The following is a 25,621-nucleotide window of genomic DNA, read 5'->3' on the forward strand; positions in this document are numbered from 1 at the left end:
ACAGAATTTAAGAAAACTAAAGAGACTGAAAAATACTGCATGAAAAATAAATATTGTTTTTATTGTGAGGCATGTGAATAGTGTGGATTAAAGATGCTTTATTTATAAGCAACAGATTCTATCTCGAATGGTGGAAAGAAAGCTAAGTACAGTTACTCACCTTTGAAAGTATTTCGCTTTTATCCATTTCAGTCATTTTTTTCCCCTTCAACATTTAAGGTCGAGTAATAGAAGGCAGTGCCACTGATTTAATTTCACAATAGTGCATAAAGCTACAGTTCAAAATATTAAAGCTGTTACTCTTAATTAAGTACTAATAATTCAAAAATCTTGAGCTATAAAACACTCTAAAAGTGACCACTTACGAAAGGCTTGTAATGGAGATGTTTTATGTGTCTCGAAATAAAATTGCTATTTTTTTCCCACTAGTAACTGTGTCAATAAAATAACACAACTTTATTGCGATTTCCTGTCCAGTGATGGAACAAATCAGTTACTTGTATATAAAAAATGTCAGACTTCAACAATGGTGGGAAGTCAGATTTCATATCCTATCACTCAGCAAACCAAATGTGACCCTGTCAAAAAAATGCAGTTTGTCACTCCTCATCTCACTGCAGACTAATCTGACACATCATTCCCGGTGTCTTTGAGCGGGCTGTTTTGACTGTGCGCGTCGAGCTGATGAATGGCGGATTTTGGCTGAGAGAGAGGTGAAGCGAGCCTGCAGGCTGACGTCAGGCCGGCATGTTGAGAGATGGCACGGTTGAATGATCCCTACAGAAGGACATGCTTTGTTAAAGTTGGGACTAGGACGTGCCTCCACATGAGAGACAGCATGTGCTCTTTTTTCCAACAGATGGCAGCGCTCCGGCAACTGGAGGGAAAAGACAGAAGACAGAATGGGAGAAGGGGGGACAAATTGTGGGTTTTTTTTCCCCCTCGTCTCCTCTCATCTTTATGACTTTTGCTTTTTATTTACCCCTAACCACTGCCTGGGGACTGAAACGTGGCAAAACTTGTTTTTATTTGTCTCAAGACAGTGGTTTGATATCGTATCTGCCAGCGCTTTAGAGCCACGCTGGCCCGGAGTTCCACTGTTGTTAAATGTGCAGTGATTTAAAAAAAATCATCCCTCTGGTTTTCATTATAGCTTTACGGAATAGCTTCTTTAATTCCTAATGTTTTGGAAGCTTGTGACCGTTTTTTCTGCTCTTTTTCGTTCGGTCCTGGCTGTACTGAAATAAGTCCTGTGCTCTTTCTAATTGGTGGTTTTAAAAGCACTCTGCTGGCGTGGCGCGCTCACATGACAATAAAAATGAAATATTTACTTTTGTTTTTCCTAGAGATGTGTGGGCCAGACCTCACTTGCCATTGACTGATTGAAACATTGCGCTCGCTGCAGTCATTCCACGTCAGCTATTTGTGGTGACGATTTCAGAACGAGAACATCTGTTTTGAAGAGATAAATATCACTGCAGAATCACACGGCGGTTATCTGCATATAAAGCTTGCTCTCGGTAGACAGTTTTGGTCTTATTGTGATTACAAGAAGGAAATGAATTCAGGGAATTCACAAGACTGCAACCTGAATGAGTAAAGTGAAACACTGAAACAACTCACAGAGTGTTCTCTTAACCGTGTAGTAACGCACATTAATGACTGCACTTGCAAGATTAGAGTAAGTAAAACAGTTAGAATGAACCCTTCCATAATGATATAACTTGTAATGGTTATTGGCGAATTGTCGATATGATATTGATCATGGAGGTGAGTTCTTGACTCTGAAATCAACAGCCATATACCTAATGGTGAGTTTCCACAGGATCCATCATTTCCACGTTGAGTTTATTATCTGTGCAACTAGCTGAGCAATTGTGGTGCAGCTGCATTTTATTTCTGAACAATAGAGCAACGAGTTGCATAATGTTGAGGTTTAAACTTCTTGACTTGCCTCTGAGAACTACATAACTTCATGATCAGCATGGATTATTTCTCATGTTGAAGGTTTTCAAGAACACTTTCTTTGCAGTGACAAAGAAAATCTGTGAAACAGCCATGGTGTTTGTTTAAGTTTGAATTTCAGGAGCAGAAAGTCTATCAGATGTATTCATCCTGTCAGGTGCAATTGTAGAAGAGGCTGTAGGGCATGGCGAGTACTTGTCAGTTATATGACGTTAAACTATTTAGTGGCTCATTGAGCAAGCATCCAGGGAGCATGACCCCTCTTGTGCAAAAACGGCTGGGACATGTAGTAACAGTTTCATTAGCTTTGGCTGAAGAAAAAGAAAAATGCTGACTTAAGATTTAAAACAAAGTGATACAGAGAAGGATGATGTATATATTTAAAACTGAATGTGTGGCAAGAATGACAGACCTCACATAGTTCGTTCTTTTTTTATTCTGGTTGCTGTTCCTCTAACACATGGCCACAGCTTTTCAGCTGCGTCCACACACAACAACAACAACAACAACCCCAACCTCAGGTCCCTGCACGTTTTATACAAGGGAGGCGTGGTGAGCTGATGGAGCTCCGGTGTGTCAGCCTCCCCGGCAGCCGTGCAACAAACCACGCCCTGCCAAAGAATGAAATTGTAAATCTTATTAGTTTGTTTTTCTTTAAAAAATTGTTCAGTCTTCACTATTGACAATATATGAAATCCAACAGTGATGTTGGATTTCTTTACCTAGACGATACCATATTTAGATGAGAAGGTGGAGTTCTACTGTAAGTCATCATCATTCCCAGGCGTTGGTTACAGATCTCTGTGTTGAGCAACCAACCAACAGAAAAAGCCACAGCCCTAACTTTAAAGTTTATCAGCATTTAGATGGATAAGTTCTAAAAACAAACTTTCCTACGAACTCCTGGTACACTTTCTCGTTTCGGTCGTTCTGTCTAGCTCTCTCTGGATTCTGTCGTTAGCCACCAAACACAAAAGTTTCTACACCTCATCGCTGGACCACAGTTTTTATTTGTGTGTAGCCTTTTCAGTTAGTGACAGTTTTCAAAAATGATTCTTGTGAAGGAGTTCCTCTCATGACCCCATCCAGTGTTGTCACTCCCTGGAGAATTAGTGGCAGTCTGTTGATTTTTGGCTCAAATCAGCTCACTTGGAAACACTGCCAAAAGGGTACTAAAAAGTACCTGGTACCAGGTAGTACAACCTAATGGAAAACCCTATAAACCAAGGGTAAGTTGAGTCAAGTCGAGTCCATTACATGCTAGTGGAAAATAGGTTATAGAGTATCAGGCTCAAAACATCTTTTGCCTCAATAGCCATCAGAAGAACCGCACTGTTTAGAACTTTTGGACTGTCTTCATTTTTCCCCCGGAGGTTAAAGCACAGAACAGCAGCACAGAACAGCAGAAGACTTTCATAGTCTTCTTCAGTTGAGATGTGATTAAAAGTTCCAAAAGAAGGTTGCAATTGGACCTGAAGTTGAAACAATGTAATCACAGTTCAGTGTTAAAATGTAAAAATCCTCAAAACTGGAGAGAGGAAATTAGATTACGATGAGTTTTCACTAAAATAATAAAACCATTGCTAGATAATGATGAAAAAAATTACTTTGAAATAATGGAAATCCCCCAAAGGGCATCAAGGTTTTTCCAGCTTTAAAATATTAAAACCAACCCAAGTGGAGATTTGGGGGGATTTCCATGCCATCAGATGAATTACCTGCCCCTCCCTTCCTTCCCTCCCCATCTCCAGCTGCCTCTCTCTTCCCGCTCCACCACAACCACCCACACATGCAGGGCCTTGGAGTAGGGGTATGTCACCAGGGTGCAGAGGAGGCTACCCCCCCTCTGTCCCCTTCTGGCTGCCTCTGCCTCAATTTTATCCCACAACTTAGACATTCACATTATTCACACTCTCATTACACATACATATAGGATCTTGGGAGTGGGCACAATCACGGAGTCCAAATTACCATCAGGGTGTACACCTCACCCCTGGCGTCGTTGCCCACCTCTCAATTTTAAATGCACTTAGACATTGAGGGCTATCAGGAGGGACTATGCGCTTACCTGCTGCTCCTTGGCAGGTAGCTCCATGCCCTCCTGGGTTTTAATTGCACCTTAGAACACACATGCATCAACACTACAATGAGCGGGTGGAGGGAGGTTTGGAGTCTTCTCCCACCCCCATTCTCTGCGGCCTGCTGGAGCGGGAGGGCTAGGTGGAGTTGGCTGTCCGACTGCAGTCTGGAGTGTGGGGCCTCCCTGCTGCTACGGAGTCGGGGTGGTCTGCCTCTCCCCACCGCAGGGAAAAGGGTAACACCACCTGGGTCTGGGTGCAGTTCCCCCCTCCAGGAGCAAGGGTACCTAGACCCGGTTTGTAGAGTACGCTTGGGGAGTGTGATCGTGTGTACAGCGTCTCTTTATGTCTGTCTCCACGTTGGTTGAGTGTGGAGTGAGTGCATATGAGAGCATGAGGGTGGGAATGGATGTTTGTGTCTGTGTGTGCCTGTATGTCTGTGTCTATATGTCAGGTTGGGTATCAGACGCCACCTCTCTGGGGACACCTCAGGCCCTCCAAGGTTTGGAGGCCTATCTCCACCTACCACCACTTCCCCTGCCGGTGGCGGACTCCCTCAGGTGTCGGTGCATTGGTGGTTCTTTGTGTCTGGGGGTGGGCGTCCAGGTACACACCGGCTCACTCCTTGGCGGCCGCTTATCGGGGCCTGGAGCCTGGGGCTCGCTCGGGCCCCTTCGGGGGTGGGGTGCCCCCGGCCTCTCGGCCTGGGGCTCGGTCACTCTGGCACAGCTGGCTGCCGGCGGAGCTCACGGGCGCGTCACTGCAACTCCCCCTGGCTTCTGCTCCGCGGCTGCTGAGTGAACCCTCATCTGGGACTCTCCTCAGCTCTTACTGGAACAGTGGCGCGGCTGCCCCTCTGTTGGTCTTCCATGGTTTCTTGTGTTCTGGGGGCCTCTGGATGTCTGGAGTTTTGATCTCCTCCATACCTGCTTCACACCCTGGAGGACGGGGCTGTGGCCCCCCCACACTCCCTAGCAGATCGTTACATGGAGAAACCTTTGGAATACAAGCGCGCTGATCCACACAGGTATGCACATGGGTGTTCACTGCTCGTAGACCCAAATTACACCTTTCTTGGCTGCTACTTCGAAGCACATCTGTCCTGCGTGCTGCACAACAACATTGAATATTTAGTATTTACTGCTGTTTACACTTAGCTAGATTAATGCGATGGTGTTGTGTTTAGTATGTTGCTTTGTTTTTTGTTTTTTTTGTCTTTTTTTGCTTGTTTTCTATTCTTCTCTCAACAGGTGATCCAGGAGATTTTTATTTTTTTTCTCCCCCCCTTTCTCACTGTCCCTCTCCCCTTCTGTTTTTCCTTTCCTTCCTCTTTCTTTCTCCCTTTCCTATCTCTCACTCATGTCTGTCCCGTCTGTAACATCTGAAAATAAAATATAATAAATAATAAAAACAAAGATCGACCAAATGGACCAATACGGCAATGCCACGATGATCCATTTGGCAAAGTAAATCCATTGGGTATCCTTGTTGGTCTTCAGACAACAATTCTGATGGCTAAAGAACCAAATGGGACAGGCGAAAAAAAAAAAAAAAAAAAAAAAAAAGATGAATTACAATGTATTTCACAAGCTGCCAAAAATACTTTTTTACTTCTGGCATTAATTTAAGTTCAATCAATTTTCACTGTACGCTCTGGAGCCAATGTCAGGAATGTCTTGCCTTGGCAGTTGTGGTGGCTGAGGTGCTTAAGTGGTAGATTAAATGATTTGTACAAACCGAAAGCAGGGGCATCATGATGTCGTAGACCTGAATAAAACAAGCACTGAAGATTAATTTAAATGTACGCTTCCAGATTTCGGCTTGTGCATCTTGCCCTGTTGCTGTCTGTAGTTCATCATGTTGCCTTTGCTCTCCCTCCTGCAGGTAACACATGTCAAAATGGCCTCATGCCTGCATTGGTGCGTCCCACCCTGCCTGCTGTCCAGACCTCGCTGGCCATGAAGCAGTTTCTACCTATTCCTTTGGATACAGCCTCAGCGGTCAGCCTCTTTCCAGGATTCAACACAGTGAGTGTCATCCTTATCTCCTTGTGTCATGTGATCGGCTTGCTGGTTTTCAGATTCTCTTTGACTCCTGCTAAGGTCACAGTGAAGGACACCCTCTGTGATCTCAGCAGCAGAGACAGATTTTGTATTTCAGTTGTGTTTTTGCCATATTTGTCAGCATGTTTGTTTAAGCTGTTATTACTGCTTCAAAAAGATACAATGAGGAGCTTTTAGCTTTGAGGCAATAAGCTTCAACCTTTTTTTCCACGTCTTTTTATCAAACACTCTTTCACACAGTTGCACATAAACCATTTAATTAGGATGATTCTTTCAAAGCTTAAATGTGAGTTTGAAAGGGAAGGAGTATGTATAATGTGGCTGACACTTCTCTGAAAAGGCCTATGTCTGTCTATGGATTAATAAATGCTTTATTATGCAAACATTTAGATAGAAGCCATTTACGTTGATCTCCAACCATTTCGTTGTATATCTATTATAGAACCACACATTTTGTCTTTTCTCAGTGCTCCACTAATGTGTTTCTGCATTTCTGTATGTGTGATTATTGTGATTATTGTGCACTTACTCTGCTAAGAGTTAACCTAATCTGTTTTATCTTTATGTGATTTATAGACAGCTCTGCCTTTAAGCTCCAAGTTCAAAACTCATAAAAACAGAGGAGGTTACTTCTCTTGGAAGAATTTGTCTGCAGAGGACAGCTCATCTCCTTGTTAACATTCACATCTGTTTTTATTTTTAATCCAGATGCAGACGACGATGTAGCTTACTGTAGAAAATGCTGAAAACTAGTGTGCATCCAAGCAGTGTAAAATGGCACAATCCAAAATGTGTCTTCAAAACCAGCCATTGTTTCTTTTAAAAATATGGCTTCTTAAGTATTTCTTAGAGCACAGTGAGCCTGCACAAGCATGCTTCAAGATGCACTCATAATGGTAGCAAAGGTCCGGCTGCAGAAATGTTGCAAATAATTTGGCTTCATTTTATGTGTCTTTGTCCAAATAGTTTGCTGATAATCACCAAGATGTTTCCTGGAAAGAACTGTGTAGTTCGCTATTAATTATAGGAAAACAGACGCAGTGTTGAGAGGTTACTTTTTCAGACTTGTATTTGTGAGTAATTGCTGTCAGATCGAGAGTCAATGCGCAGCTGGTCAGCTGAACATCAAAAACTGTTAAATTTGTTTAGAAGCAGACAAACATGAAATTTCTCTCTAATTTGTAACTTCTTACAGAATCACTCGCAGAAAACTTCAGAGAAAATATTAAGACTTTACACTCAAAGTGTTTCCAATTGTTTTTCACATTGTCCATTTTTCACAAAGTTAAAACACAGTAGTTTCCACTTCCTTGTAAAGCTGTGGTTTCCCAGTTGCCAGGGTGACACATCCCTACAAACTATATACTGCAGACACAAAATGTACCTCATGACTCTAAATTGAAAAAAGTGGAGGAAAATGGATGAATGGATGGCAAAGCAATGCCGACTGTTACAAAAACATGTTATTTTGTCTCAGTAGCTCCATGGAGTTGTGACGCAAACTAGCTGATACAACAGCGAACTCTGGCAAGAGCAATGGAAGGGGGCTCTACGTTTATTTAAATACTGAGTACTACACAAACCAAGTCACTATAGGAACTTACTGCTCCCCAGATTTGGTATACGTAATTCCCAGATACAGGCGATTTTACTTCCTGAGGGAGTTTTCTGTTCTTATCTACATTCTCACTCAAGCTAATGCTAAGCTAGCACAGACTTACATGGACTTCCACTATATCAGTTGTTGAGCCTTGGTCGTACGTTTTTTCCCACCAGTTGCAAAACCTCACCAGGGGATCAAACACGTTTAACAAATACAAAAATATTACAGATCCCTACAAAGCACTGCCTACCTCAACCACAGATAGTGACAGGTGGTCACTATTTCTGCTGCCTGCATGTACACCTCAGAAACAAATCTGTCCCAGACCTGGAGTAAGGGTCTGTATCCACACGTGGCTCTTTGGAGAAGTTGCACATTGAATCTCATTGTACTGTGTACAGTGAAAATGAATCAGAATCAGAAGACTTTATTTATCCCCAAGGGGCAATTAACAAACAACAGAGCAGCATAACATTGAAGATAAGGACAATAAGAACAGGCAATAAGAGTGAAATAATAAATACACAGAATATACAGTATATACATTTTTTAAATTACACAGTGAATACATTCATTTCAGTTAAATTCAAAAAGGAATATAATCCTTTGGTAATGTCTCTCCTTTGTCACAAAAATAGCTTATGTTGTCGCCCATACTTCTGATTGAAAGAGCCCCAGAGGCAGAAATTACGTACTGTGCCTTTAAACCAGCCTGTCTTTCACTTAGTTTGAAAGTAAAACACAGGCTCCTGATGTGAAAGGAATTATGTAGCCTCTTGTTTTATGACAATGAATCTAGAAGCTTGTGTACAGACTTCCTACTATCTGCTAGGAATAATTCTTATCTGAATTATTATTACATCAACATAAGAAAATGCAAGAACAACCATTTCAACAATATATTGGTTCTGAAGTCAATTTTCAAGCAGAAATCCTGAAAACAAGTCATAATTTGAAATTCTATTATGATGTTAAACTGATTATCTCTGGGTTTAGGATCGTTATTCATCAGTAATGTTTTTTTTTTGCGATTGTAGGTTTAGTTTTGACAAACTGAAGCACATCAAAACCTAAACACAATATATAATTTATGCCCAGGTACTCAAAGCACTTTCTAATTTCTTCAGTGATTGTTTTGCTGTATACCTATTCTCTATATTTATCTGTTAATACTTTTCCTTTACAGCTCATCCTTTTAAACAGTAACAGTAGTAAACAGCTTTCTGGAATGCAGTGATAGCATGTGGCTGCACAGACCTTATTAGATTTGTGACCTGTGAGGAGCCACCTTCTAAATGGAGCACTCACCCGATGTGCACTTACTGTAGCAGGATGTGTACACCCGTATGGATCTATTGATTTTTCTTTTTGAAAGTAGAAAGTAATTATGAAAAAAAAAATGTGGCCTCACCAGCTCAAATCAACAAGGTCATCACAAAAATACATTGACTTCTGGAAGAAAAAAAAAACTCAAATAGATAACCTATCCTAATTTCTTTCTTTTCTTTTTTCTCCTTGCTGCCCTTTTGAAACACCGGGATAGCTCAATTCAAAATGTGCTCAAACGAAAAGGGCTGAAATATGGAGCACAGCTGGATAAGAGTGAGGAAAAAAAACATGAAGGGTGAAAAAAGTGGGACATTACAGAGAAAAGCCCAGATAACCCATGGGAAGACAGATTGTTTCTGCAAGGAGAGTTTCATGAGAAAGTTCAGGAATACTGTGTCCCTTTACTCGCGCTGTCTAATCTGTATTTAACAGACTTGTCTGCAGATAATGAGTAATACACTGGGAAGCCTCCAAATGGTGGAAAGCTGATACTAGATTAACACAAAGTAATCACCTCTTGCACTCTGTCGCACAGACACACTAACACACACCATCTCAGTCTTTCAACCTTCTTCTTTTCTTTTGCGAGCTTTTGTTTCCCTCCATGTCTCATGTTCTTTCAGACTTTGCTCTGAGCTCCTGATTTCTTAATCACCAGAAGAATGTGGTGCGCTTTTAAAAGTTCGAGAACAAGTAGAAAGTTCATGCATATACTGTTCTGCATGCTGTTGTTCTGCCTATACAATCCCTTTGTAGCGCTTTCAGCACCGGTGTAAGTTTGGATTCAAAGGTGCAACAAAGGAGCCTGTTTGCCAGCTCACAGGTCTGATCAGATTTCTTTATGTGTCACACAGCAGGTGGTGTGCTGAGTGGGAAGAGATATTTTTCAACTTATACAAACAGTGCTGAAAATATCGAAGAAGAAGAAGAAGGAAAATTCTGAATTCAAGTAGTTTCTAAAAGCACAAACACTTTTGTATGATGCTTGCCTTTAATTTTCTTGTGTTTACTGTGAAATTAGGAGTACAAATACAACATTTCCGCCTAAAGTTGTAGACTTTAAGTACTAAGCTGCACAAGTGGAAATTTAAAAAGAAGTAAATTACATAAGCAACTTTGTTAGGATTAACTAAGAAGTTGCTTTCCCCCTTCTGCACATGTACGATATGTCTTCACTCAAGCAGATTATTAGAGGAGCTCTGATTTTAATTGTGCACAGAAACCAAACAGCTGTTTGATTCGGTGGAGCAGATTTAGTGAGTTACGGATCAAGCTGAAGCTAGTTTCCATCTCTACTCCCACTGAAAGCAGACGCTTTATATCTGCCCAGATGAGGTCAGATCTTCTTATGTGCCACCGGGGCTCAATAAACATTTAAGCTCCCCTTTTCAAAAAAAAAAAAAAAAAAAAAAAGCGACATGATCCTATAGGTGATGATGACAGTTCTTCCATTAACGCACTGCAGCAGTAGGAGCACACTCATTCTTGGTAGGATTTGTATTATTGGATGGATTGCGATAGAGTAAAAAAAAGAAATTGTGTAAGTGTTTGCATGTCCACACCTGCATGCAGAGGGAATAATACCAAAGTCTCTAGTTGGGGCTTTGTATATTCTTGTTCTGGGATGAGTGACACATTCAGGAAGTCCTTAGCCAGAGGGGAAGAAACAGCGTTTGTTTTCTCTCTCTCGTCTACTTTCTTTTCCCCCAGTGGGGCGCCTTGATACAATAAAATGTAACAGGAAATATGTGGCTTCAAGCCATAGAAGAAGACTTCATGCATGCAACTACATGTGCTCAGAAACGCACGGGGGAGAAATTCTATTAGGGCAAGTTTTCCGGTTCATAAGGAGCTTTAAGACACACACAGTGATGTTAGTAGTTCAGAAAAGGGTGAAAATGAGAATGTTGTTATGGTGTAATATACGGCACCTTACATAATATTTTACTATACTATTCCCACTTGGGTAAAGCTGCTATTTTTTTGAATATTTGTACCATTGTGAGCAAAGTTGCAACAACAATTAATACATATTACTGATTTTGCATATGGATTTTTTCATTTATTCTATACAGATGTGATTTACTTGATTATCCAAAAACTGCAAAAGATGCGCACAAGTAGTAGAGTTCTTTATTGATTTTGCTCTTGAAATATACAAGTTTTGCTGCAATTATTAATACAGCATGATAATTCAAATATATCCAAGATTATTCTGAATACAATCGCGTGTGAGATTATTTAATTGTTCAGTATATTGATGCATTTCACAGTGAAGATTCGCTTTTCTTTCTATCATGAGAGTTTTCTTGCTATATAACAAAATTGTTTTACCTTCATGGGGCTGTCGATGTCTGTGCCTGTATGTACATGTGTGTGTTTTAAAAAATGTGGTTCTGCAGACCCCCTACTATACCGGTACCTAACAAAGAGATGGTTTTGAATAGTCTGAGAGGTGTTTCTGTCTGCCTGTCTGCAGACAAAATTGTGAAAGATGCAGTCACTCTTTGAGGTTTTAGCTGGTGCATTGTCATTACACGCTCCAAAAAAATAAAGGAACACTTTGAAAACATCAGATATTAATGGGGAACATATCATGCTTGATATCTATACTGATATGGTTTGGATAATGTGTAAGGAATGAAAGGACGCCACACTGGTTGATGGAAATGAAAATTATTAACAATCAAAGGGCTGAATTTAAAAGAAAGTGAAAAGAATATGCAGCAGACTAGTCCATCCTACTCAAAATGGTATTCAGCAGTTCATATGGTCCCTACATACTTGTGTGTGTCTGATATTCTCATAATGAGATGACAGATGGTGTCCTGGGGAATCTCCTCCCAGATCGGGACCAGAGCATCCTTGAGCTCCTGGACACTCTGAGGTGCAACCTGGTGGCGTCAGATGGACTGAAACACAACGTCCCAGAGGTGTTCTATCGGATTTAGGTCAGGGAAGACGTGGGCGACAGTCAGTGATATCAATTCTTTCATCCTCCAGGAACTGCCTGCATACTCTCGCCACATGAGGCCACACATTGTCATGCATTAGGAGGATCCTAGGATCCACTGCACCAGTGTAGGCTCCAAGGATTTCATCCCATTGTCTTTTTTGAGCAGTGTAGTTTGTACACTCAACAAAAATATAAACGCAACACCTTTGTTACTGCTCCCATTCCCCATGGGATGGACGTAGAGACCTAAAATTCATTCCAGATACACAATATAACCATCCCTCCCAAACAGTGGTCACAAATCAGTCCAAATGTGTGGTAGTGGGCACATCTGCTATATTGAGATAATCCGTCCCACCTCACAGGTGTGCCACATCAGGATGCTGATCTGACATCATGAGTAGTGCACAGGTGTACCTCAGACTGCCCACAACAAAAGGCCACCCTGGAATGTGCAGTTTTGTCTCACAGCAAAATGCCACAGATGCCACAAGCAATGAGGGAGCGTGCAATTGGCATGCTGACAGCAGGAATGTGCATTGAATGTTCATTTCTCAACCATAAGCCGTCTCCACAGGCGTTTCAGAGAATATGGCAGCACATCCAACCGGCCTCACAACCGCAGACCTCGTGTAACCACACCAGCCCAGGACCTCCACATCCAGCAGGTTCACCTCCAAGATCGTCTGAGACCAGCCACCCAGACAGCTGCTGGAACAATTGGTTTGCACAACCAAACAATTTCTGCACAAACTGTCAGAAACCGTCTCAGGGACGCTCAACTGCATGCCCGTCGTCCTCATCGGGGTCTTGACCTGACTCCAGCTCGTCGCCGTAACAGACTTGTGTGGGCAAATGCTCACATTCGATGGCGTCTGGCACGTTGGAGAGGTGTGCGCTTCACGGATGAATCATGGTTCACATTGTTCAGGGCAGATGGCAGCTGAGAATGTCCCAGTTCTTGCATGGCCAGCATACTCACCGGACATGTCACCCATTGAGCATGTTCGGGATGTGCTTGACCGGCGTATACGACAGCGTGTACCAGTTCCCACGAATATCCAACAACCTCGCACAGCCATTGAAGTGGAGTGGACCAACATTCCACAGGCCACAATTGACAATCTGATAGACTCCATGCGACGATGTGTTGCACTGCATGAGGCAAATGGTGGTCACACCAGATACTGACCGGTTCTGGGTCCCCAGACCCCCAATAGCGCAAAAAAACTGCACATTCCAGGGTGGCCTTTTGTTGTGGGCAGTCTGAGGTACACCTGTGCACTACTCATGATGTCAGATCAGCATCCTGATGTGGCACACCTGTGAGGTGGGATGGATTATCTCAATATAGCAGATGTGCCCACTACCACACATTTGGACTGATTTGTGACCACTGTTTGGGAGGGATGGTTATATTGTGTATCTGGGATGAATTTTAGGTCTCTACGTCCATCCCATGGGGAATGGGAGCAAAAACAAAGGTGTTGCGTTTATATTTTTGTTGAGTGTAGTTACTACTCAGGATGTTATGTGAATGATCCAGTTTGTCTTTTGTCTGATCCTTACCAATGGTAAGACTTGGTCCAAAATCCATCAGTCCATCCATGCTTGGGAACCCAAAGTCATTGGTGCATGTCTGTGTACAGTAGGAGGAAATAACAGAACATGCAAACTCCACACAGAAAGTCAGAATCATCTCGCTGTGAGGCCACAGTCCTAAGTACTCTACCACCATGCTCACCGTGGCCCAGATTAAAAGGAGGAAAACGACTTTGGGAGGATTCTTGGCACCTCTGTGTTTTTTTAATAGAATAAAGCTACACTTTAGAATTTCATTGCATCCAATTGTCACTGAAATATATCAACCATTCTTACTGATATGAAACTTTAGAAATGTCACCCAAATTGAAAAAACAAACACATTTTTTTGCTCCACAAATGTACACTTGTTATGTTTGTTTGTTTCAGCTGACACCTCACAAAACTTGACACACACACACACACAGAAATGTGTTGAAGATAACACACAGTTCCTTTTCAGCAAAAAGGCCAGTTTGCAAACAGCTTTGAAGAAGTTTTTGGAATTGCTCTGCAACTTTCAATTGATTCAATCACGGAGAAGTTACTGAAATTGCTACCTTGAAAGAAATGGAGCAAACCAGAGAAGAAAAGGGGGGAAAAGGAGGGAGCGCGTGACAGAAACGGGAGAGTTTTGGAGCGTAATGAAAGAGAAAAGTGAAAGGGGGAGAAGCAGTTTTCGGTTTAACAGAGTGGAAGGCCCTGCCGAAGAGGTGGTGTGTGTGTGCCAGTGTGTGTGGATTTAGGTTGTCTTTCTTTGGCTCTGGAAATAAGATCTATCTTGCCTGGAGCGTACATTTGTCTTGGAGAAACAATACAAACTCTATTTCCCCCTGCAGAGTAATCAGGAATGTGATTTATCGATTCTGGGCACAGATCTGCACGCTGGGAAATTGCTTTGTAGTCCTGCAGCTGCAGTGACACACCGGCCTCCGTCTGCATTCAAGACAACATCACAGTCCATTTCAATGTGTACCTACCCTCGCTAAGTCAATGTTAGCATCAGTGACTGTAATGGAAATGTGCTCTTTGACAAAGCACATAACACAGTAGCAGTAAAGCTGGAGGAGTTCTTTTGTTTATTTGGGCAAAAGTCCTCTTTATTTTCTGTATAGTTTTTTGGTGACTGACAAGTGGAAGACTTCCAAACCGGCCCGAGCTCCAAATCTCTGCACATATTTTAGATTTCCAAATTGCATTTTATCAGCTTATTCATAATCTCCATCTTTGCTGACCTTTTCACCTTGCTGCAGTGTTGTACAGGTGCACTCCAGAAACCTTTGACATCACTGCTGGGTGCATCTGTAGACTGTAAAAAAAAAAAAACCCACTTCTGAACACATGTAATGACAACCAGCAGCAAAACTGTATTTCAGCCTGGTGTTAATTTACTCTTTTTAACTGATGATTGTGGAGCAGCTGCACAGACAATGTCATTAAAAAACAATCCTGTGCAGATACATATTAGGGAAGAATGTTTAAGACAGTTTAAAGCTTTCTCTCTACTAATACTGGCAAAAGAAACCTTGTGATGTGCACAAAGCATCTGACATTGAAAAAGCGTCTGCCTGCAATTTCACCAAGGACCCCGAACTTACACAGAATGAGAATTTTACTCTTGATTTGTTGGAACAGAAACTCCTTCAGTGGTATAAGAACAAGTACAGGTGATGTCCATGTGCACATCTGCAAAGAAGCCTTAGCTAGAACAACTTCAAAGGTCATAATATTGTGGTGTTTACAGCTACTTATGCTCTCCCTGAGCAATTTAACAACAATGTTCTGCTTTGAGATACAAATAATTTAAAAAATAACAACTATGTTATTTCTTAGGTTAGATTATAAGGGTTAGGTTATAATCTACCCTAATCTAAATGTGGTATTGTTCTATACAGGACTCTAAAACAAAAAAAAAAAAGGAATTGTAGGGATAAAACGCACTTAAAGATCCAGCATCCACTCCAACTCTGCAACTTTCATTAAAATTGTTGCCTCATAAATGACAAACGATTGTTCAAAGCAGGCTTTGTATGGTGATAAAAAATAAAAAGAACAAAGGGTGAGTTAAGCCTGCTTTGCAGACTCTCATTTGATTTATACATGTCCTATAAACATCTAATGGACTCTATAAATTGTATTCCTGGGGGAAGCATGCAAGGCCGCAAAACAACAGCGAATGATCAAAGGTAGAAAGAGTGAGCGGACCACCACAGTGCCAGGCGCTGCCTTCCAGCCAGTCACACCTGGAGCAGAGTGGAGTGCATATCTGTTTAATGCGTGGCACAGCGGTCCTTATCATTTAGCTCGTGCTCTGGGGCTTTTTAACCCCCTGAACTGAGTGGAAGCTTTATGTTGGCAGAGCTTGTCTCGATGTGTTCTCCCACGATAATATTTCACTCTTTTTGGGTAGCTGCCAGCTCACAGCTCTCTCTGGTGGAATGCAAAGAGCTCAAGATGATTTTTTATGGAGGTGTTTAGTGCCAGCTTCCCAGGAGAGCTGATGCTATAGTGCAGCGTCTCCTCGTTGTCTGAGTGACCTGCTCATACTGTACACTACAGTCGGCCTAACAGCTCTCAACGCTCATCCGAGTGTTTAAATTCCGAGTGTTTAAATTCTGGGAAGTATCAACTGTTTAACAACTGAATGCCAGGGTTTGAGAAGAAGGACAGTTTCTCCTCCTGTGTTTTAGAGTTCAGGATATAAATGGAAATGGAAGACGGGTACAATCTGTTTCTGATTTGATGGTGGTGCCATGTGCCTGGGCTCTTTGAGGTGATAACAAAAATATGTCAACTTTAACTGCCCATCTGGTCATCTTAAAAAGCAGGAATACTACTCAATTTGAGAATTCAAGACCGTATGTAACAGTTAAGAAAGGCAGAATGTGTTTCTTATTTGGATTTTAGAGGAAGTTAGTCACAGAGAGTATCTGGCTTTCCGTAAACAACAGTAAAAGCAATAGACATGTAAGGATTTGAGGTTCATTGAAACTGCCTGACTAGTTTTAAAAGAGCTCATGTTTGTGCAACAAAAGCACCTGAAAATGCCGCAGTCCTTTCCAAAGTCTGTATTTCTAGTTATTGCACGCATGACCACAAATCTAGACCAGATTATCACGATGCTGACACAGCTGTTTTGGGAGGCGGGAATGCTTACAGTTTTGGATCATTATTGCAGCAATGTGTTACACAACCCTCTTCTTGACTCGGGGGATGTAGATAAAATTTAATCATTCAACTAACTAAGCTGCATTAAAATTTACTGTCTTAACTATGTGACCATGCTATGGTTCAGTTAATGGCTAAACTATAGGCACACAACCACCCAACTACACCAAAGACAAAAAGCAGCTGAAGTCAAAGAATTTAATTTTACAGAATTAGACTGTTATAATCAGCAGAAAGAATGTTTACCCAGTGCTTAACTGATTCATATATAAAATAAATGATCATATAAGCAATCTGACATCCACTGACAATTTAAAACCACCGATTAACCTAACATTATGATTGTGGGAGGAAGCTGGAGCACCCAGAGGGGCTACAGGGATAATATGCAGGCCCCACTAAGGGCTCAATCCCAGACCCTCTTGCTATAAGGCAGCAATCCTAACCACTACACCACCACTTTGAGTTTTGTGTCACTGATCGGTGAAAGTCCTGATACTTTTCACCAGGTTTCATGCACTTCACTGTATGAGTGGCTTGGTGAAACTGGTGGGGAATTCAGGTGGTACTGAATGAAGTCTATAACTGACATTTTTGATCTTCCCCCAAAATAAAAAGACTCTTTGGCTCCCTTTCTCTGTCACTTTATGGACTCTGCAAGATAAATTTCATTTTTTAAAATTATTTTGGTCCTTTTTTGATCCTGATTAGAGTCAAAAAGAATAATGAAGATTTAAGGCATTCCTTTGTTATGATTATAAAGTCACCGCTGTATGAGCATGCAGTGTCAGATTTACCCCTTATGTCAAGAAAGCCAAAACACGCAGTTTAAGTCTTTACAGTTAACTAACCAGTGGGGGATGTCATAATGTCTACATCTATCTAGTTCAGTCTAGATCTAGAACAGTTGTCCACTGGGAGGCACTACAGAACCCCCCCCTTTTTTTTTTTTAATTTGTTTTTTTTGTCTACTGTTATCTTAGGAAATCCAGATTGGGCCTGACAGCCTCTCATATGGACAAGATTTATATGGCCACTCTGTTGCACTTAGTCTGAAACCATAAATACTTTAAACACAGCCAGAGCTTCGTCAAATTTGGCACTGATCATCTTTTTTTCCTCCTTTAAAGTTTTCAGAATAATTTGGCAGTAACAGCAACTGAAATCTGTGGCAAAGTGAAAAAAAAGTACATGAACTTTATGAATCGACTGGCGATGTCTTACTATCGATACCTGCAGCCACGCTTTTCACATTATCAGATCAAGTTGCCATAGTGACTATGGCCCACTCATCTGCTGGGGTTCCTCTTCACAGCGTGAGCTATTTTTAGCGGTGACATTATAAAATGAAAACTGACAGGAACTAATGGTGTCACTGGGGAAAATACTACTGAGGAACAACAACTGGATTTTTGTAGATAACAAAAAGTAAAACTTTTTTTTTTCATCACAGTAAGCTGGCTAAATAATTTATATCAATAACTTATTTGATTTGAAGACTTTTTTAAAATATTTCAACTCTTTATGTAGGTAGTTCTGTGTTTTATCGTTTGCTTATCGAATATGATATTTTTTAAATTTACTCTTATTCAAAATATTCAAATAGATACATAATTGGTTTAACTTCTCACAGCTCTCAGTGCAACCTGCTCCTTTCGATCTAAAAAGATTTGACACCACTGACATGCAGTGGATGACTGATTCAGCACAGCTGTATTAAATGTGGAAAATACCAAACGATTGAATTTTATCAGCTTATAAGGAAGAGCATTTGTGTCACAGTATTATTCTCTCTCACGTTAACAGTGATTCTCCCTGCAGACCTAAATCTGATGTTAATTAGCCAGAAAACTTGAGTTTTTTTCTTTGCTCTCTGAGCTCAAACTTAACCAGAGATTCTGCCTCACAGAAGTGTTTGCATCATTGAAACGTTATTAATTCAAACACTGCAAACACAGCGTTGGTAAATCAAGTGCTGCTGCTCTTAAAGACAGCTGTTTTTCAGTTTCCAAGAACTGAACATCCTCTCAGATTCAGTCATTCAAACATCCGTCCCTTAGTAATCTCCTCCACAGTGTGTGTTAGCGTTAGCTTCGTGCTTTACCGTGTTTCATCGTCAAAGTAGAACCAGCTGGAGCGCTAGTGGGAACAGTTTGCACCTGCAACACCATCGTTCCTTTAATGAAAAGCACACGAGTTCCAGAGGGAGAGTTCAGCGGTGTCTTTTTTTGCACGCAGACAAGGTTGACTGGGGATTTACGAGTGTGACGGACTCCCAGGACTAAATCATAATTTTGATGAGGGAGCCTGCGGCTCGCACAGCCTCGTGCCAACAACACGAGGTCTTCGAACACACCCTGTTCGTATGTAGCGATAGTTCCCCTCCGTTCTCATACATAAATTTTGAGTACTGTTTTTCTCTCCGTGAGCTCACAAAAATGTGTCCCTTGCGGACCCAGAGAACTCAAACAAGGGCCAACAATAAATCATTCATACTGCAAAGCTCCTATCAGAGGGTGGCAGTCGCTGTGGAGTTAAAGAAACTGGGCTGAGACACTCAGTGGTTTAAATTCCTGCTTTGCCTGGGAAAATACAATACTCAGCTGACATTGTGTGCAGTTTGAGAAGAACACACAACCACAGGGGAGGCCCCCAAATTTCAACTTCTGAGCGAACACAGTTCATATTTAATAGCACCAGGCTTTAGTGTAACAGATAACATGTAGACCTGGATAAGATAAGATAAGATAACCTTTATTAGTCCCACACGTGGGAAATTTGTTTTGTCACAGCAGGAAGTGGACAGTGCAAAAGTTATGACGCAAAAATTAGAATACAATAAGAATAAATACAGTACACAGCGGTACAGAATAGAATAAAATAATATACTATATACAGTAGAATAAAATAGAATAAAAATATACAATAAGATAAAAATAGAATACGAATGCTATATACAACTGAGTAAGAATACAACGATGACAGAAAGGATTATTGCACTTAGTATTATTGCATATGTATGGATGTGTGTGCTTGATCAGTTAAAGTCTTTATTATGGAGTCTGACAGCAGTGGGGAGGAAAGACCTGCGAAATCTCTCCGTCCCACACCGTGGGTGCCGCAGTCTCCCACTGAAGGAGCTGCTCAGTGCTGTCACAGTCTGCTGCATGGGGTGGGAGACGTTGTCCAACAGGGATGACAGCTTAGCTGCCGTTCTCCTGTCACTCACCACCTCCACTGGGTCCAGAGGGCATCCTAGAACAGAGCTGGCCCTTCGGATCACCCTGTTCAGTCTCTTCCTGTCCCCAGCAGAGATGCTGCCGCCCCAGCAGACCACACCATAAAAGATAGCAGAAGCCACCACAGAGTCATAGAAGGTCTTCAGGAGTGGGCCCTCCACTCCAAACGACCTGAGTCTCCGCAGCAGGTACAGCCTGCTCTGCCCTTTCCTGTAGAGGGCGTCTGAGTTATGAGTCCAGTCCAGTCTGTTGTTCAGATGAACACCAAGGTACCTGTAGCTGTCCACAGCCTCAATGTCCATACCCTGGATGTTCAGTGGTTGCAGTGGAGAATGCTTGTGCCTGCGGAAGTCTACCACCAGCTCCTTGGTTTTACTGGCGTTGATCTGGAGGTAGTTCAGCTGGCACCAGTCCACAAAGTCTTGAGTCAGTCCTCTGTACTCCTTGTCGTCCCCATCAGTGATGAGGCCGACTATTGCAGAGAATGAGAAGCAGGGAGGCTTTGATAAAGAGCATGCTTGCTCAGCAAATGTTCCCAGCATTAAGCAACGCTAAAGAATACCAACATCGATGAGCGTAGGATTAGAAAGTTAAATCCCTACAGGCCCTTTGAGGAGTTACAGGGAATACGGCGCATTTGTTGCGTTGTTAAGATTCAGTGTCTGCAGGTGGCTCATGTATTTTTATATTGGAGGGCATCGATTTTGGAAATCCAATAGATGGCCACGCTCCTCGGGCTCCTCTCTCATTACCACAGAATCCACCTTGTTTGATATTCATGGTGGAATATTATGAGAAGATAAATCGTTTAATCTTAGATTTTATTGAACGCTGTCGAGTGAGACACTCCCCTTCATTCTGTGGGAGTAGCTGAAGCAGTTTGACAGAATGACGGATTAGAAATTAGCCTGCGAGGGAATTTAGCAAAAACACAATCGAACAGCAGTTCCAGTTTGGTCATTTATATGCAAAAAAGACTTTCATTGTCCTGACGCTGCACTTTTCTTTAGCTTAATAAGATGCATATTACAAGGTAAATACATGCAGTTTTTGAGTACACACTTATTCTACTTCGTCTTCATACAGTTTTTTCAGTGACAGTCTTAATGCAACACTTTTTCAATAAAGCATATCTGGTATATCCATAGCTGATGATTCTGGACAATAATTTTCCATCGTTGGCTTTTCAGTATTAGCATATATGTTAGCTGATATGGAGCAATAAGGTTTTCATTTTTTTATTTAAAAATTGCATCTGGACTGAAATTGTATTCCCCTAAAATTTACAGCTTTACTCAAAAAAAGACACATTTACATGTAGGGTTTATAAAACGACGTCGACAGAGAAAATGCGAAACTCAAGACTTTAAAATGTGCGTACATAAACCGAGAGTCATGTCACGGCGACTATAAAGTCTGTGCTTTTGCTTTTTTATTAGGGTCACTTAGTAGTAGTAGGAAGTGTTTTGAGGTGATCGTTGTTGTGAATCTGGTCTACATAAATAAAATTGACTTGAACTGAATAGTAACATAGTTTGTTGAAGAGTGTCTCTAACTGTTTATGATACTGTCAGCTCTGAAGCAAATGTGCTAAAGAAGCACCACAGCTGAGGACAGTGCAGAGTCAGTGGTATCTTCATGTAAGCTGCTTACTAGCTTGTAGACAGTTCACTGTTCTTTGAGAATGAAACCTTTCCTTATATACATATATGTGTCCGTTCAGTATTATATGTGATGAATGTGTATTTAAAGATTTTTGGTCTCGCTTTCAGCCCCAAAATACAGTGCAGTGTTAGTCAGGCTCCAAAACTGAAATGGCAGCTAGCCCTGCCCACATATTTTAACAGATGTTTCATATTTACATATCGGTACTGTGGTGGTACTGAATAAATATATCTCAGTGATAAATATTGAACATTATATGTTTGTAGTTTTCTTCACATTGGCTGTCTGAGATGCCATTGCTATTAAATCCAGAATTTTAATCATGATACAGGTGTGTTTGTGTCTAATGGTAAAAAAACAAAAACTGGTGAAAAAGATTTAAAAGAAGACAATTTTGGAATTTGTCTGGTCTTCTTAAAAAAAGGTCTGCAGTCAATCTAGTAGCCCTATATGACGTTTCAGTGATTTGAGCTAAAATCCATCAGCTGACAATCAATGATAAACACAATCACAATATATTTTTTGTAGTATACTAAACATGCAATTAAATTAAATCTGGCTACAGTGGAGGCTTCTGTGCAAAGAAATTATGATATTTGTAGACACGTAGTTAAAGGCAGTACAACAAAGCTTAAAGAAGAGGTGGAGCCATGCCATGAGTATTTCTTGAAAGTACGTTGGAGCATTTAATATTTTTCTACAAAAACTCAAACCTGTGAACAATCAAAATGCCAACATGTTAGCCCATCTAATTGTTTGACCCGTAAAGCTCAGTGCAGAAAGATTATAGGTTTAAAAAGTCATGTGCAGATGAAAGTAGGACCTGCATTGATTCAAGGACCAAGATTAAGTATTGATCCTGCAGAACCTGCACAGAAAATAAGGTTTTTGTTTTCTCATAATGTTGCCCAAAAATTAGAAAAAAAATAAATCGCACTTATATTGTTTACATGGAAATCGTTTTTAAAAGCTTTGATTTAAAAGACAGGGAAGCTCGTCGGCTTGTTGAGAAATACAAATAAAGCTCTAATAAAAACAAATTCAAACATAATTACTTTAAATAGCCACAAGAGACGAAATCTAGAACACTGTGATAATACTGAATGAGATGTAATGGCTGAAGGCTGTGGGAGGACTTGGCGCAGAAGTGGTTATGGTGTTACATTTTTATATTTCACCTCACCTGGACTCACGAGGGAGTGTGAGGCTGCCAAATGCCTGCTGAGAGCTTGCCCAGTTCAATATTTCATCCTGAAGGTGGCCAGTGGTTTGAGAGGGGTCAGTGGGGAAGAGCAATGGGAAAATGTGAAGAGAACATGCATACCTGCTGAATAACACCATGTCTGTCAGAGAGAACTGCAAAGAAAATGCAGGGAGGAAGAAAAAGAGTGCAGAAAAAAACGAGGTTCAGGGTTAGCGAAAAATGGAGAAAAAAGCTGAAGTAATGGAAGGTGGAGATATGTTCAAGCAAAAACAAAGAAAAAGCAACAATATGTCTTGGAGAGTGAAACCAAAGAGAGTGCAGTGCTCGGTCTTCAGTGTAAAACTCATCCACTCACAAAGAGCCTTTCTTTTCCATAATTGCACTGCTTAAATCCCATCAATAAGGAACTTTGCTTTAAAAACTGTGATGAGTTCATTGGAAGAAGTGAACTTTTAGTTACTTGTACTTCTGTTAATCCATTTTAATCAATTTGACTTGCAGAACAAATGTGGAAAATTAGATTTTAGTCACTTTGTTGAGATTTTACCGTCTGAAGAGCCTCCACTCAAATGAAAAGCAGGTAAACAAATATAACCATCAAGTGGAAACAGACTTTCCCCAAAGGCTTTAAAGGGGGAAGCTTAAAGTTTTAACAAGGTCAAATAGATTTTTAGTAACCCGTTTAATCCCATCAGAATATGTACAAAGAGTATCAAGGCAGAACGTGGCTTTTATGAATATTATTCAAAGTGTGAATTTTCCTGCTCAGTGAAGCCCTCAACAATTAAATTGTTCTTCCCCCCCCCTTTTATCTATCTACAGTTGGAGTCATTATATTCATTAGACTTCACATAAGTAAATGGAGCATGTGTACAGCAGAAACATGCGGGCAGAAACATTACAGCCACCCGGCCTTCCAGATAATTGGGAGGAACAAAGATAACTTTAATCTAAAGAATGAAAGCATGCAAAACTCTCTGCTTTTTTGTTATTAAATTATAAATAAGATCATTTTAATAGTGCTCTTTTTACTTCATTTAACAAGTCGGGGAAGTTAATGGAACATAGTGCAGTGGGCAAGTGACATCTTTAACAGAAACACTACGGTAACACTGGACAAAGTCAAACTGCCAAAGTCAGTCTCTGTAGGGAGCCATGTAAACTTATGCAAACAGTAGCTTATTAAACGAATGACCACCAGCCAGTAGGCACAGATCTATAGTAACACAGATGTTATTTGATGAAAGGCAAGTAAGGGATGACTTTAGTTTGGAATGGCTGATTATACTTAGACGCATGGAGGAGTTTGTGAATCAGGTGGGGTCAAATATCGTCCATTTTGTCCATGTGTCCATGTGTCCAAACCAAGTGTCTGTATTATTTGGGAGAAAACACAAGCCGGCTCTGGTCAGTACAAACAGTACTGCAGGTCTGCAGTGTGGCCTGGCTTGTGCGTACATTGGTGCAAAGTCCTTTACTTACCAGACACGTAAAATGCTGTGATTGCAGCCATTCCCCAACTCTGTGAATGGTACTCATGGCCATTGGTCAGTGGTTGTTTATCAATGGTCATGAGAATTTGCATATTAATGATGAAGGAACTGACCTGCCAGCCCATTGTTCCTTCAGTGGTGCTAATTTCGGTCATTATGCAAATGTACTGTTTATAAGATTGTGGACGAAGTTACTTGGATGAGTGACGAAACGTTTCTCCCACTGAAAACGTTACGTCCAGATGAACAGAATCAAACTTTGGGGATATACGTTTTTTTCCACCATGCTCAATTTTTCCGATGTATTGCACCTAAATAATGAGATCTGACCAATCAGATTACTGCATTTGGCAACAAGCCGGCCCATATCTCAAAACGCGCAATGGCACTAAACACGCATAGATGCTGCTCCGAGCAAATGATTTCTCTGCCTGGATTTTAAACCATGAAATTCTCCCTGCTGCTGTTTTCCTTTGAGAATAGGATGAACCCAGATTCTCAATTTCTTAAATTTTCTTGTTTAGAAACATGAGGAGCAGCTGATCATGGCTTAATCTTCAACTTTTTCAGTTTGTTTTTGAGGACAATTTTTTCCTCAAAAAAGAAACATGTTTGGTGTGTAATGGTCTAAAGTCTCATTGTCTATTGCTCTGTTTTGGAGTGAGAAGCTACTGGACTATTTTGTCAGTTAGCTTGCTTAGGTTGGTGGAGTTTCTTCTGCAGGTTTGGCCGTCTGTTACCCATTAGCTGTGTGAGCAACGTTTTCTGCTCCTTCTCAGCAATTGCTATATTTATACATTTTATGTTTTCAAAACATATAGTAAAAGGTTATCGTGTCTCTTTAGTGTTCCATTTTAATAATAAAAAATAATAAAATAAAAAAATATATATTTTTGTCTCCAGTCACTCACATTTAATTGCTTATTCATTTTCTGTGCAAAGCATGTCCTTTCTTCACCACATTTCTATTTACCATATGCATACCTAATGATAATGGGCATGCCCGTGCATGAGAAATGACTGGAAGATAAAGAAAAGTTATACCACTTAATTTGTCTATTTACACATTCTAATTAATTTACCAAACAAGATTATTTTTAGGTGCTTAACCTTTGTTTTGTTTTGATTTGATTTTTTTTTTTTTATGAGTGCCTGGAGTGGAGTCCTTTCTGTGTCGCAGTAACTTACAGTGTTGTCTGATGATGAAGTAACGGACTGGGTCAGGTGCTGGATGTAATTGGGAGACACATAGAGAAAAGAATTAGGTTTGACAGGTC

The 25,621-nt window shown here is 40.9% G+C and overlaps 1 protein-coding gene across 1 annotated transcript in view; it reads left to right on the forward strand.

Annotated features, from left to right (window-relative positions):
• Positions 1-25,621, forward strand: part of znf385d (zinc finger protein 385D) — a 98,672-nt gene that overhangs the window by 9,051 nt on the left and 64,000 nt on the right. Inside the window, exon 2 of the mRNA XM_085292591.1 lies at positions 5,928-6,070. Within this exon, the coding sequence (XP_085148717.1) occupies positions 5,928-6,070 (143 nt within the window). The remainder of the gene's footprint in view (positions 1-5,927; positions 6,071-25,621) is intronic.

This window comes from Mchenga conophoros, linkage group LG11, assembly GCF_057382185.1.
Source record: "Mchenga conophoros isolate Kocher_MC1m ecotype Shallow Benthic linkage group LG11, M_conophoros_male_GT1.1, whole genome shotgun sequence".
NCBI classification, from domain to species: domain Eukaryota; kingdom Metazoa; phylum Chordata; class Actinopteri; order Cichliformes; family Cichlidae; genus Mchenga; species Mchenga conophoros.